This window comes from Vanessa atalanta, chromosome 13 (assembly GCF_905147765.1).
Source record: "Vanessa atalanta chromosome 13, ilVanAtal1.2, whole genome shotgun sequence".
Lineage (NCBI taxonomy): Eukaryota > Metazoa > Arthropoda > Insecta > Lepidoptera > Nymphalidae > Vanessa > Vanessa atalanta.
The window spans coordinates 9,538,163-9,552,779 of record NC_061883.1 but is presented as its reverse complement, the minus strand read 5'-3'; the positions used below and the strand labels follow the sequence as shown (position 1 = coordinate 9,552,779).

General features: G+C 30.0%; 1 protein-coding gene across 4 annotated transcripts; it reads left to right on the top strand.

Moving 5' to 3' along the window:
- Window positions 1–211: 211 nt before the first annotated feature.
- On the top strand, window positions 212–13,943 carry LOC125068183 (phosphoserine phosphatase). Of its 4 annotated transcripts, none has more exons than XM_047677228.1 (6): window positions 212–353; window positions 3,295–3,495; window positions 6,186–6,320; window positions 7,687–7,832; window positions 12,388–12,549; window positions 13,501–13,943. In XM_047677228.1, exons 2-6 carry the CDS (start codon window positions 3,356–3,358, stop codon window positions 13,602–13,604), a joined length of 687 nt encoding a protein of 228 aa, XP_047533184.1. In that variant the 5' UTR covers window positions 212–353; window positions 3,295–3,355; the 3' UTR covers window positions 13,605–13,943. The 4 variants fall into 4 exon arrangements, with proteins under 4 accessions (XP_047533184.1, XP_047533183.1, XP_047533182.1 ...); XM_047677227.1 differs by lacking the exon at window positions 212–353 and adding an exon at window positions 2,616–2,755; XM_047677226.1 differs by lacking the exon at window positions 212–353 and adding an exon at window positions 2,650–2,892.
- The last annotated feature ends 674 nt before the right edge of the window (window positions 13,944–14,617 follow it).

Below are 14,617 nucleotides of genomic sequence, written 5' to 3'. Positions count from 1 at the left end.
ACATAACTAGCAGTGAATTAAGCAAAAAAGTAACTAATAGCTTAGAATATTTTTATTTAAATCTATAAAAAAACATGACAATAATATTAGATTCTTACAAATATCCTTAAACATTTTACAATACACTGACAGGCGTAAAACGAACTGAGTTTGTCTCAATTAGGTCTAAAGTTTCAATGTCAAAATCAAAAGTCAAAACTTGGATCTTGCCAATGTGGTTGTGATTGTAATGTAAAATGTAAATAAAAACAGCTGTGATTTGTTATATATAAAATATTTATTTATTGACTGTAATTTTACATCAAGTTGGTTTTGAATTGTTGTCCAGTTACTACGAAGTATAGAGATTAGTCGTAAGTAACACAATTGCTCAAAATGATTTCATATTTCTTGCAGGAATATTTGAAAGTATGAACTTTACTATGATTTTATAATTTATAATCTCATATTAGTTAATAATGTACAATATTTGTGCTATATTTTAACAATTTTTATTTATTTCGAATCCGATTTGTGTATTGACCTTGTTTAATAAATTGTTATGTCATGTTTTTTTTGTGGTAAGTTGAACTTTCAGGAAATAAATAAAAACGATAAGGTAATATTATTTAAAAATCTTGAAAATATATTAATTAATATTATTTAAGAGTCTTGATTAATATTGAGATTTACTAGGTTTCACTCTAAATATGATAAAGTATCTAAGTAGATATATCTGGTTAAATCTGGTGTTTATCATTTTATGCAAAGTCATTGAATATCATTTTATTTCTTTTATATGACTAAGTGTGTATTGGTCACAATCCTTCTGTTTATTGGTTATCTGTAAATCCTTTTTTCTTTGATCAATTCTTGTTAATACCAAAATTTTAAAAAAAGTAAGTTTTGAAGGGAGAAAAAAAAACTACATTATATTTTACATTTATCTTTATTTGGTAAACTTATAGTAACTAAGGGTATAAAAGAGTTTTATATAGCTCTTATACAACATAGTCTGTTGAATAACCTTATCTCATTTTTCGGGAAATTGCTTATCTAATATATAAAAATTACTTCATGAATAAAAATATAATTATATTATTTATCCTTAACTTTTGCCGCTTTTAATCGTTAGTTACTTCATAGATTGTAAATATTTTGTAACAACTATTTGCACTTTTTATCCTAAATGATATCAGAGATACTCATAAAGTGATGTGTATCTTTAAATAAATTTAATGAATTACAAAAACATATGATTTATCAAATATTGGTAAACATACATTTCAAAAAAATGACCTAGCCGCCTTAATTTCAAGTAGTTTGCCTTAATAACTAATGCTCTAAAATTGTATGGGATAAATTATGTTCGAATTGACACGCAATGTTTGCATGACAAATACAAATGATAACCTTGCAACATATATACTGATAATATTAAGAATTAACTGTTCTCAATGGCACGTTGAAAATGACTAATTTATCAATATCTGTTTGATAACCTGATTTTAATAATCTTTTAATAAAATGACATGCCTTTTTTGTTATTGTTGTAAAAATTAAAAATAGATAATAATTTGTTATATAATTTTATTTAGAAGAACCTTTTTTTATTTTAAAAAGTTATGTCATGACAAGAATATTAAGTTCATAAATAAATTAATGGCAATAAAAAGTTAAAATAATATCCATATCTACAAAAAAAAACTTTGTTATTGTTATTATTAAAAATATCTTGTGATGTAATTAACTTACATGTTGCGTGTATAGGTATATTTATATTTTCAATAGAAAAGAATCTAAATATCTTCTATTACCTCATATATATAATGAAAATATACTTTGTTCAAGTAGGCTCATACATTTTTCAATAGTTTTATTACATGTAAAGGTTACCTAAGTTCAGAATATTTTTAATGATATAAATGTATAATTTAATGGTTATACTACCAATAAACTAAGTAGGTAAAGTTATGCTTTACAACAAAAAGTAACTTCTATGTAATAGCACTTTTGGACATCTGTATAATCTTCATTGAATAATATGCCTTGATTATTAAGTGGTAAATTAAAAATATTTGCAGAATTGTAGAAACAAATACCTTGTCCCAGGAAGGATTTATTGACTTGGGTGTCAGAAGTGTGTTTTTATAAGTTTATCATAGTTATATTTATGTGTAAGTACCTACTTAATTATGTGTTAGTATTTTTATTTTTCTACTATTGTATATGTATTTGTTCTACAAACGTATCTATACATTGTACTCAAAGAAAAAAAAAAGTACATAAAACAGAGATATTTATAGGATTGGAAAGAATTAGGATATATAATATTATAAAAAAAAGTATTAAGTTTTGTTTTCTTATGTTTACTTAGAAACAAATTCTTTTTTTGCATCTTTTAAATAAAAACAAGTTTATTATCATTATCATACTACGTCGCTTGCGGTTGATAAGGTGGTTTTGCGCTCGACGCAATTCGCAAAACAAGTGTTTCCACAAACATTCCATACTCTTATATCGCGAGTGAGCGAGATAGCTGTCGTTTCGACGCCCTTACTTTAAATATTTCTCTCGTCTGGCCGCATGTCTTTAAGCGAATATGACGTTGTGACGTCATTCATAGTACGTAGCTCTCAGATAGAAGTGTTGTAGCTCGCATCATAGTCTTATCTGAGAGAAGCTGGTGGATATAAGGCGATAAAAATGGTCCGAGTACACTGTACTATATGATATCTAACTCGACGGAGGCGTGTTCGCGATAGTTTCCGGTTAAGTGGGTTTCATTTAATTGTATCTTAACCTTAATCGAAAGATAAATAATTTTATTCACTTAGAACGTACCGGTTAAAGAGTTATACCGTTTATTGTTATATATTTTTTTGAGAAGACATCGAAAATGGCTTTATACAGGTTTAAATTTTATTATTTAGTAAAGAAATTTATTTACTGCACGATAATATGCATGGTATATTAATCATCATTTTCTTGTTCGTATATTATTTTTCGTGATGCGTGTAAGGGTAACATGTTTTTTTCCTTATTCCTTGTGAATGGTGTTAATTTAGATCATGGTTAAGGCTGATGACGTTCGACGCCTTCAGTAATACTAATCGTGAATAATATGCATGATATTATAAGTTGTAATTTACAAGGAAAATAATAGACAGTTTCATGACTTATATAAATAGGGCCTATAGCGTTAATACGATTTAAGTATCATTAGAAGTAACAATGCTTGCTGCATGAAAAGTTTAACTCAGAATAATACACTTATAAATTAAAACGAAATAATTTGAATACAATTATTTGCAGCTTAAAAAGCAATCTCCAATTGGCAACATTGAAAACTCTCTCGCTGGTCTCCATAAGCGTAATGTCACCACAGCAAAGTGTCCAGGAGTTGTTCCGAACAACTGATTGTATATGTTTCGACGTTGACTCCACTGTCATCCAGGATGAAGGCATTGACGAACTCGCCAGGTTCTGTGGCAAGGGAGAGGAGGTGAAGAGATTGTGAGTACAACTTTCCTTATTATGCTCGCTGTTACTGTTTCTAGAGACTTCGAGGCGCATGAGTCATTCTCGAAGTATCCATGAATCGAATTTTAATTTAATTGTTAATGTAGTGTTTTTTTTTTTAAATAATTCTTTTATTCATAGTTACTGTTATTGTATTTTATGTATATTTAAAATTTAAATATAACCGAATAATTATTCATCACTAGAAATTTTAGACAGAAATATATTAAGTAAATGGTATAAGAATTTCGTTAATATCGTGATCAATTAATAATTTCTAAGTAATTCGGTGATTGTCTTCTAAATTGTTAGTTTTTAAGCTATTAATTAATTTTTATAATCGTTTGTCCTGACTATTAACGCACAGCCAAAACTACTGACTCTCGAAAACTTTAATGTGTAAGAAAATAATTTAGAAAGTTTAACTTTACTCTTTCGATGTTGGGATGGGCGGCTAGTCACTTAGTATATTTTCTGAGGACGGTATATCGTATATTGCTAGAAATGCGATTATTACTAAGTTTCCCTTCCTACCCTGTTGTAAGGCTCGTACTATTGTCATCTCTGAACAACAAACAATCTGTGAACAAATATAAGCACCAATAAAGACTGCGTTAAGTGGATAGAGTACGTGAATTTTAACTGAAGATCACGTTTACAAATCGAGGCATGCTCATCAGACATTCTACCGCCATACAGAGATACTCAGTATTGTTGGGTTCCGTGCATATTGGTTATTCGATTCCGCATGTAGGTACTTGTAGGGACGATAGGAATATAATAAATACTTTTAAAATATATATATATATAATAATAAATTCTCATCGGTTTAAATGTTTTGAAAATAAGTGACCTAGTAACAGTGAGAAAATTATCTATGATAAAGATTACGTAATCATTAAAACAATTGTTACGCCCAACAACAATATCTTATCGTATCTTTTGATTATTTTAGTTGTATAATAAATGTAAGCGCCAATCTTTTGACATATATACCCAAATATATCATTACATATACTTTATTAATTAATTTATTTATTTAATAATAATGTACAGAAATAGCTAAGTATAGAAATTTGAGATGGGCCGAGTGTGGATTGTATTGAATATGAAATTCGGCCGAATATTCGGTGAAAACAAAAAGTTCGGCTGAAGTTCGCCCGAACTTCGGTTTCTCGAGTTAGGTGCGCTTTTGTGAGATTCCAATATTACAACCATATAAAAAATTGTCACATTTGAGCACTTAAATTAGTATCTAGAGCTTATACTTGTTTCCTAAGTAAACTTAATTAATTATATTATATATCGGAAAAAAAAGATACTAATATTTTTATAACATTGTATGTTAAGATTTACTTGTTGCTAAAGACGTAGTTCTATTTTACGGTTATGATAGATAGTATAGAATGACGTCCATTAATTTCAGTTAAAATAGTGCAAGTTTGCATTTTATTTTTTTTCTTGCACCGAATGTTCGGTATTTAAAACGAATTTCGGCCCATCCCTAATAGAAATGCAAAAATGAGTTTATTAGATAGTTTTTAAATGGGTATAATTATTTATATAATACTATTGAGTGACATTTATACATATTTTTACTAATATGTACACCTGATTACTAGAAATCCAACACGCGCCAAAATAGTGCCGATAATATCAATTATAAAACTATAAATTACGTGTCATGTTAACAAGGACGTAGTATTTAATGATAATGATATACAATAATAACTAATTATTTTTCGTTACGTGAAATAATTGTCACTTCACAAAAAGATGAATATTTCTTTCTGAAAGTTTCGAAACCCATGATGAAGGTATTTCGTTAAATGATCCGGACATTTTTCTCTGGTATCATTCCATTTGGTCTCTGTGTATTATTAAAATCTTTTTCATTAACAAACTAGTTTATAATATTTTCCACCCATAAGCTCTCCATGCAAAGAATCCAATGCTTCGAGAGAGCCGGACAACTTAATAGTCATTCTTTTGTATTTATTTGTAGTATTAGTGAGGACAGTATTATCAGCTATGATGCGAACACTGTAATGTAAGTTTAATATTTATGCCGCTACCAAATTATTGGTTTTTTTTTTTCGATCGGAACAAGAACAACAAGAACCGGTTGTCTGAACAGGTTGACTCTTTGCTCAGGCCAATAATTTTAAGCAGTGCCGAATTTTTAAGGTCGAAACGAAATCAAATGAAAGATTTGTATTTGTTGTTAATGTGACTTAACAATCAAGTTCTTAACGTTTTAACAAGATGTGTTGAAGATAATATAATATTAAGTATATCTAAAATTTAAAAATGAAGAATAATCACATTAATAGCAAAAATAATTTGCCTGGGATTTATTCTCTGTTGCCTTTAAATTACATATGTTTAAGGAAAGTTTTCGATACAACTCTACTTTTGTCAAATTGAGCACAGCAACGTTCAAAATCTCGTATCTATTTTATAGTTTTGTCACAGATAACAGGTTAACTATCACAATTTCAAAGTTTTATAGTTCATAAATATTCACGATGCTTATCACAGACGAATAGATAGGTACGATAGGTACGAAATAATAATTTGATCGTGACATTTCTTTTAGCGTAACCTTTACCTTGACGAATATATAATCTGTATTTTACACACATGATTTTCGTTATTGTTTTTTTTTTTGTTTTTAATTTTAGAACTGCCGAGGCAATGGGTGGTAATATGACGTTCCAGGAAGCACTTAAAAAGAGGCTGGATATAATAAGACCTAATGTCAATCAGATTAAGGAATTCTTAGAAACTTTTCCCATCCATCTGACTCCTGGTATCACGTAAGTTTTTCTTTTTTTGCTTCTTTATTATTGTATTATTATTTCTACATGATAAGGAAAAAAAGAATCTGAGGGTAGATTTTAAAAAAAAAATATTTCGTATTTCTTAAAAATAATAATATCAAGAAAAAAGATTAGGTCTTGTTTCCTTAATAAAATATACACAGATAAATTGATAAGTGTAATCTGTTTGAAGATTAATTATATTAACAAGGGATCTTCAAGGTCATTAATTTGCCAATCAATATATTCAAAACTTACGTTTAAAACAAGAATAGATTTTCAACCAATCTCAACAAAAGCTTTTCTACGGTATTTGAAAATTTCCATGCAAGATTTGTAGAAAACCGACAGTCGGAATACCATCTATTCACAAATCTTTAATTCATTCATTGGTACAAGATATGGACCAATGATATAATGTCAATTCAAGGTCAAAGTTTTTATTTGTCTTTAATCCTCTATTGGAATAGGCTATAGAATAACTAACAATCAAATATGTCTTGATATAAGACGACCTCCGTGGTCGAGTAGTGTACACCGATTTTCATGGGTACGCCACTCCGAGGTTCGATTCCCGGCCGAGTCGATGTAGAAAAAGTTCATTAGTTTTCTATGTTGTCTTGGGTTTGGGTGTTTTTGGTAATTCTGATTTTCTGATAAGAGTAATGTATGTGATGTTGTCCAATATAAAAAAAAGTCCGCCTGCCTAGCTTTTTCTACCAAACTTCTATTCAATTTCCACGATACCCGTATCAAAGTTCTGCAAAGATTGACCGCAATATATCAACAATCATACATGATTACCAAATATTGAGTACGTTCAAGTAAATAATGTGCAATTGAACCGGTTATGTCCGCTTCGTTGGCTATCATTGTTTGACCCGACCGATTTCAAAGTGTAAATATAGAGTGATAGAAATTCCAGATATGTCTCTGTATGAATTTAAAGAAGGTTTCGAAAAAGGAGGTCATATTTGTAATCGACCTAATTAAAACAGATGCACAATTAATAATTAATCGTTATAAGATGTTGCAATTGAAGTGTTTTCTACTTAACTTTATATTAAACTAAGTATTATAGGGTCTGCTTTAACTGTGCGATTTAAATGAATATCCGTATATTAAGTGCCAAGTTAGCACAGTGGCTAGAATGTGTGTTTCATAACCAAATACTACGGATTCTAATCCTCGCAAGCGACAGTGAGATTTCATATGTTTAATGTGTGTTCATAATATATCGTGCATGAATTCTTAAGATCCAAACGTTATATGTGTATAATAAGCAATAATTTATATATATTTATTTTTTTAAATTATCGAAACTTCTGATGATTGATGGATAAAACGAACTTGTTGTTTTCAGTGAATTAGTCAAAATGTTACACGAGCGTGGAGTTGACGTTTACCTGGTATCCGGAGGTTTCAGAAGTTTAATAGAACCGGTGGCTGTCAAACTGGGCATCCCTATATCAAATGTCTACGCTAATAGACTCAAATTCTTCTTTAATGGTAAGTTTAATTTCAACAAATTATCAAGTTTATTTATGAAACAATAAGAGTTTCCTTAAATTTTGTCGTGTTTAGTTAATTAAGTTTATACCTGCCGTTCTTTCGAATAGAAAGTTTCTAGCAATAGAAAAAGAGATAGCATTATTTGTTGTATCATCTATACTAATTTTAAAAAGGCTAAGCTTTTGTTTGTGTGCTCGTTGGTAAAGACTATAACTTCGCGTTAGAACACACGCGGGCAGAAACAATCTCGTAAACCGCGACAAGCAGTTAGTATGTTAATATGTTGAATAAAACCTAATTATTTATTACAATTCACAACTATTAACTTCTAAATTTATCTTCTTCTATTCGTCTTTGAGCAGATATATGTTCTTGCGTATTTCTTTTGTGTGTTGCCATATATAAATTCAATAATCATTTAAAATGTACTATGATACACCTAAAATTACTCAAAGGTTGTATATACAGTAGTTATAAAGGTAAACTTAGCTATGATGAAATATAAGCAACGAATAACAATGAGTTTAATTATAAATGTTTTATATGATATCATAAACAAAAGCATAATTTCCATGTTGATAAACAGCGGGGCACGCCTCCAGAGAATGAGGTCGTTGTGTTATCATTCAGTATCGGTGAAGCACTAAGCATTGAGCTAGAGCGTGCTTCGAAACGTTGACCCTTACATCATATACAAATAAAGCACACAATTCACCAAAAATTTTTGACGTATATAAACAGATCTTAAGTCAGATGTTAGGTTTTGTCTCGAGGAATACCCCAATTACAATGTTTTGAATTTATATAAATAACACAATTATATATATATATATATATATATATATATATAAATAACACAATTATATATATATATATATAATTGTGTTATTATATATATATATATATATATATATCTGTGATGTTTAGCCATTTTTTTATTTGAAGGGCACTTAGAATAGCCCTTACGATATTAATAAGGCAGATTAATATATATTTATATTATAAGTTATCAATTTAATCCAGCGTTGATAAGACAGCTATCAATGTTATTACGCATGTTCGATATGTGCAAAATATTTATTGATTTAAATATAGTATGTAATATTTGTTTATGAAAAATGATATACTTTTATATAAATTGGAGTCATCTCGTGCTCGGCGGGGAAGGAAAATATCGTGAAGAAATTCACGTGCACAATTTCACCAGATGTGATATGTCCCACATGTACAGTTCCATAGTAAATGTACTAAGTGTTACTTAAGGTGTACAAGTCCGGTTGGGCCCCACCCAATCGTCATATATTCTACGAGCAAGCAGCAAGCACTTAGTATTGTTGTGTTCTGGTTTGTAGGGTGAGTGAGCCAGTGTACAAGCATTAGGGGCATAACATCTTAGTACCCAAAGTCGGTAGCTGTATGTGCCTGTGACTACCTATAACATAGAACTTTTATTAATAACTTATGCCAATGGTTTATATGGATTGATATATTTATTTATTTTTAAAGTGGTTCTTTTAATATATTACTTGAATCCAGATCTTTTTATTCGTTCGAATACATGTATGTTTTGAAACTAACATTCAATTGTTTGCGAAAATTGTTTTTGTCACTGTAAAGTATCAAAACATGTTATTTATCCTTATTTAAACAAATGTGCACGATCATATTTCTTGATAACGATTTGATAATATAAAGATTACGATTGTTTTTTGTTTTTTAAAGGAGTTTTCCTTTATTTTCTTTTCAATTTTAGATATCATTAATGTAACGTAGATTGTACTCGTATCATTCTATTATCTAGTATCTAGGTCGCTTTTATCATATTTGTGTGTTAATTTATCAATTTAGTTTAGTTTTGATTGTATATTCACTTTGAAATGACATACTCTTTATCTGATAAGAAAAACATATGTTGATAATGAACGCAAGGTGAATAAACTTTGATGACTTTAGTGCATACTGTTTAAGTGTTGTAAGAAATTATTGTTATTAGTTACTATTGATAGAAAACGACTCACCATGTTTTGTTTTCTGATATGCTACCGTGACCTTGGAGGAATATATTTGGTTTACTATTTCGGAATTTGGAATTACTTATTTAAATAAAAACAACGGCGAGTAATTCTTTAAATGCGAAAGTAGCTGTCTTCTTAGTCTCTCTGTTGCTCTTTCACGGCCAAACCGAATCAAATTTAGTATGAATTAAGTTTGAAACCCAAGGAAAGATTGGCTATTTTGTTATGCCTAAACCTTAAACAAGAGCTCAGCCGCGGGCGACAACTATTAGTTTATAGAAAGCACTTTTTTACCACAAGTCTTAAACCGACTAGTTAACTTAAAAGGTAACATGCCTGTTGTTCTGTTTTGTAACCCCTGCTCGATAGAAGTTACCGTTTTGCTGTCAAGTATTCGTCGGTAGCAGCGTGGAATTCGATTAGAAATTAATACTCCATTGCATCGGAAAACGCAAAACCGTTGGCTCAACGCTTAATCTTACTACGGTCGTGTCGGATTGCGTTTCCAATGTTTTAATAGATAATCAATATTATTATTATTTAAATTGATCTTAGAACACAAGTAAATTCCACATATTTTCCTCTTCTATTACATAAAGGTAATCCCTAAATGTAATATTCCTCATTGATTTAATAATAACAGAACTGAGAGAACACAAAATTATTTTTCGTAATTATGTATTTTTTTTTTTATTTATTTACAAGCTTACTCCTTTAACCAATATTTTCTGTTGCTCCTGAGATATTTTATTTTGAATGACTTGGTTAGCTTATAAGGCTGGTGGACCCGTGATTCTGTCTTAAATTCAAAAGTTATTAGGTTTTTCTTAATAGAAATTGAGTAACAGCTCCGATTGATCTGACTTAACAGTGATTTAATTTCCGTGCCTCAGAAAACAAGTAAAGCTGTTGGTCATTCACTCGAACTCTCTGTTCGTGTCGTGATTGTCGTATCGTCGGACGATGAGGACGAGAGAAAAGAAATTGCACGTGTTGGTTTTTTTTACACATTTGTGCACCTGTATATTTGTGCACCAATAGCTCCTGCGCAGTTTGCTAATCTCCGTTGAAAATGTTGATGGAGACATTATTGATTATTTAATTTATTTAACCAAATTTTTGTTAATGGTATATACACAGTTACAGAAATTATTAATTGCTTCTAATTTAAATTATAGTTTGTTTCAGATTTACATATTAAACATTTTGATTATACATTATATAAAAATATTTTTGCAAATGAATGGGTTTATGTGTGTGTGTGGTTTGGTATAGTTTTTGGAGTTGATGGACGGTTAATAAGAATTTATATCGGGTATCCTTTATTGTTATTTTTAATCGTAGAATGCGTTACTTATAATTAGCTATCTTGAAATTTTGCATTTATAACTTCAATTTTTTTTCAATCTAAATGTATTTTTACCTCTCGAAACATTCTGAAAACTTGAGTCACTATCCAACAGTTAACTCAACCGTGTAATATGACATTTATAGTTCCAATGATATCATTTAGTTATATAATTAATCGATGTTATATTAGCATTTGACCCATCTAATGTACATGTGTAATTGTTAATTATAGTTAGCTTTTTAACAAATAATCTGTGGCGGATACGCGCTAAACAAGTATTTTTCATAATAATTTATACATTTAACGAAACTATTTATCCGATGGAATTAATATTAAGAATTTATTTAAAACCTAAGTAGTTAAGAGATTAAGTCATGAATTGTGTTTTAATTAAATACTTTAATGCCGAATGAAAAGAAAAATATTGTAAAAAAGCAAATGCATGCAAAATGTTACAGATAATAATAAATTAATGATATATATTGTTTATTTTCGAGCCTCGCGTCGTTTTATTAATAACTTGTTTAATTAAAATAATTTATAATTTAATACGTAACAGACCCCACGGGATTGACATATGACCTGACTAATGCAATACACTCAGACCATTTCTCGACGACGTGTTTACTGTCACCGAGAGAGATAAATTCGAATAACGTTCAATTGAAAATTATCCTTAATCTTACGTAATAAGATTGTAATTCCGTTAACGTGTTATATAAATGACTACAAAAAGATTTAAACCGTATGGGTTTAGCAATATAGCCGATTTTCATTTGTTTGATAAATCAGTTTGACAGAAAAACAATAGTTCGTTATCGCGCACGCAATCAGTGCGTGCTCATTGAGACGTTCTTTACGCAAATGGGAAGTGGGCCACGGATTGCGTCTTGTTTTTGCATGCATTATTTTAAAAATAGAATCGTATTATATAGAAGTATTTTTTTTGTTTTTGCAATACCTCACATTGTCAATACGCTTTTTACTTATCATAAGAGATAGATAATGTATTGATTTCAAATTTATTTTATCGAATATTGATAGCGGCGTGCCCTTTGTACAATTTAGTATTTATTTTTATCAAATTATTTTCCCTTTTAATAATTCTCAGCTGTCATGGTTGGAATATCTTATGGGACTAAATGATGTAAATGGATTTCAAAATTCGAAATATTTTCCTCTGCAGGCGAATATGCTGGTTTCGATGAGAATGAGCCAACATCGAGGTCTGGTGGTAAGGGTATGGTGATCAGACGGCTGAAGGAACAACACGGCTACCAGCGGCTGATCATGATCGGCGACGGTGCCACTGACGCAGAAGCAAGTCCACCCGCCGATGCATTTATAGGTAATTTGTTATCACTAATCAAACCGTAAATGTACTTTTGAAATATTTACATAAAATCCGGTCTCTCTGTTTTAATGTTTAATTTAACGTTAAATAATGGTGTTGCCACACTGCCGTTTTAATTTTAACTTAAACTTTACTATACATTTATTAGTTATCATTTTGTCGCAAATTAAAGCAAACGTCATAAAATGTTATCATGCTATTTAACGAGGGTTAATAAATAAATTGCAATTTTCAATATTGGTCTTCCGTTTAGCAAATATCTTTCAAATTAAATTCAGGATTAATTCAAAGCTGGGTGAAAACTCCGATCGGGCTAATTTTTTTTTCTATCAATAGCAGTTCAATACTTAAAAGTTACATTAGCATTACATTAGCAGCCCGTAAATGTCCCACTGCTGGGATAAAGGCCTCATCTCCCTTTGAGGAGAAGGTTTGGAGCATATTCCACCACGCTGCTCCAATGCGGGTTGGCGGAATACACATGTGGCAGAATTTCGTTGAAATTAGACACATGCAGGTTTCCTCACGATGTTTTCCTTCACCGCCGAGCACGAGATGAATTATAAACACAAATTAAGCACATGAAATTTCAGTGGTGCCTGCCTGGGTTTGAACCCGAAATCATCGGTTAAGATGCACGCGTTCTAACCACTGGGCCATCTCGGCTCTCTTAAAAGTTAACTTAATATTTAATCATTGAATGTGTTTAGTTTCTTATGTTTAACAAATTAGTGGTAACTTTATTGGTTAATGTTCCATTTGTGTACAGTTAGTTGTTAAGGTTTAAAATAATGCTTGTTTCCCTTGAAAAAAAATAATCGCAATGTTATACCATCTTAACACAGCGAGGAAGTATAGTGTTTACTTGAATTTGCTCATCGTATACTATACGCACTATATTATGTCAGAAGAACATAGTCATTATAATATTAATTATTGTTTAAGGTTTTGGCGGTAACGTAGTAAGAGAAGAGGTGAAGAAGAGATCTGCCTGGTACATCACAAACTTCCAGGAACTAATTTCTTATCTAGCTATCCAGACTAAATGAACGACACGTATAGAACAAATAAATGTTTAGGGAAAATCGACTTTATCACACTGATATGAAGATCAAATATTGCATGACAAACCGGTACAAAAGATTGACTCAATCATGTGACAATAGAAATAAAGATGAATTTTCTTTAACTTTAATAAAAATGTCTTCCGTCTTTTTTATAGGAAAATTGAACCTTAAGTTATTGGACTAAGTCGCAATTTGAATGCATTTAAAAATAGAACTTTTATTTTGTTGTCGGTACTTTGAGTACAAGTTTTAGTATTTTGAGGACTTGGTCCTGAGTTAAGGTGCTTGAAATAATTGTCGTTATAGTTTTTTTTTATGTGTTAAAATAATTGGATTATGTCGTGACATGTTCCAGCTCAGAGAAACAATAATGAAAATTATTAAGATTTAAAAGAGAAAATCATTTTTAAAGTAACCCCGTTACATAATGTTTTGATAAGATTTTGTTTTAATTTCATATTCTTGATATTCTCTTTTACATTAACAGTCTGTAAATTTCCCACTGCTGGGCTAAGGCCTCTCTCTTTGAGAAGAACGTTTTTGGAGCATATTCCACCATATGAGCTGCTCCAATGCGGGATGGTCGAATACACATGTGGCAAAATTTCGTTGAAATTAGACACATGCAGGTTTCCTCACGATGTTTTGATTCATCTCACCTCCTCACCTCCTATATTATATTATATTCTCCTTTAAATCTTAGTAATTTTTTCACAACATTGTCTAATTGTATTTGTAAATAATAATTATTGAATAATTCCGTTTTTTTGTATGTTGTCTAGGTAATTGTTAGTACAATTTTTAATTATTAGATACTTTACGGTATTAAATTTTATTATAAATTAGGTTAATTCAATAATATATTTTTTTAGCTCGTTATATGAGGCAATGACCTCAATAAATGATATATATGTAGCTTTTTGTACTATCAAAAATGGCTGTGTACTTCCTAATATAAGAAATAAATCTATAAAATTCAAATGCATATTATGTTT

Bases quoted from the DNA above. Each gene is read 5' to 3' on its own strand.
- LOC125068183 (XM_047677226.1), top strand. The intron at 3,496-6,185 runs GTGAGTACAACT...TTTTAATTTTAG, and splicing joins GGAGAGGAGGTGAAGAGATT to AACTGCCGAGGCAATGGGTG. The intron at 7,833-12,387 runs GTAAGTTTAATT...TTTCCTCTGCAG, and splicing joins ACTCAAATTCTTCTTTAATG to GCGAATATGCTGGTTTCGAT.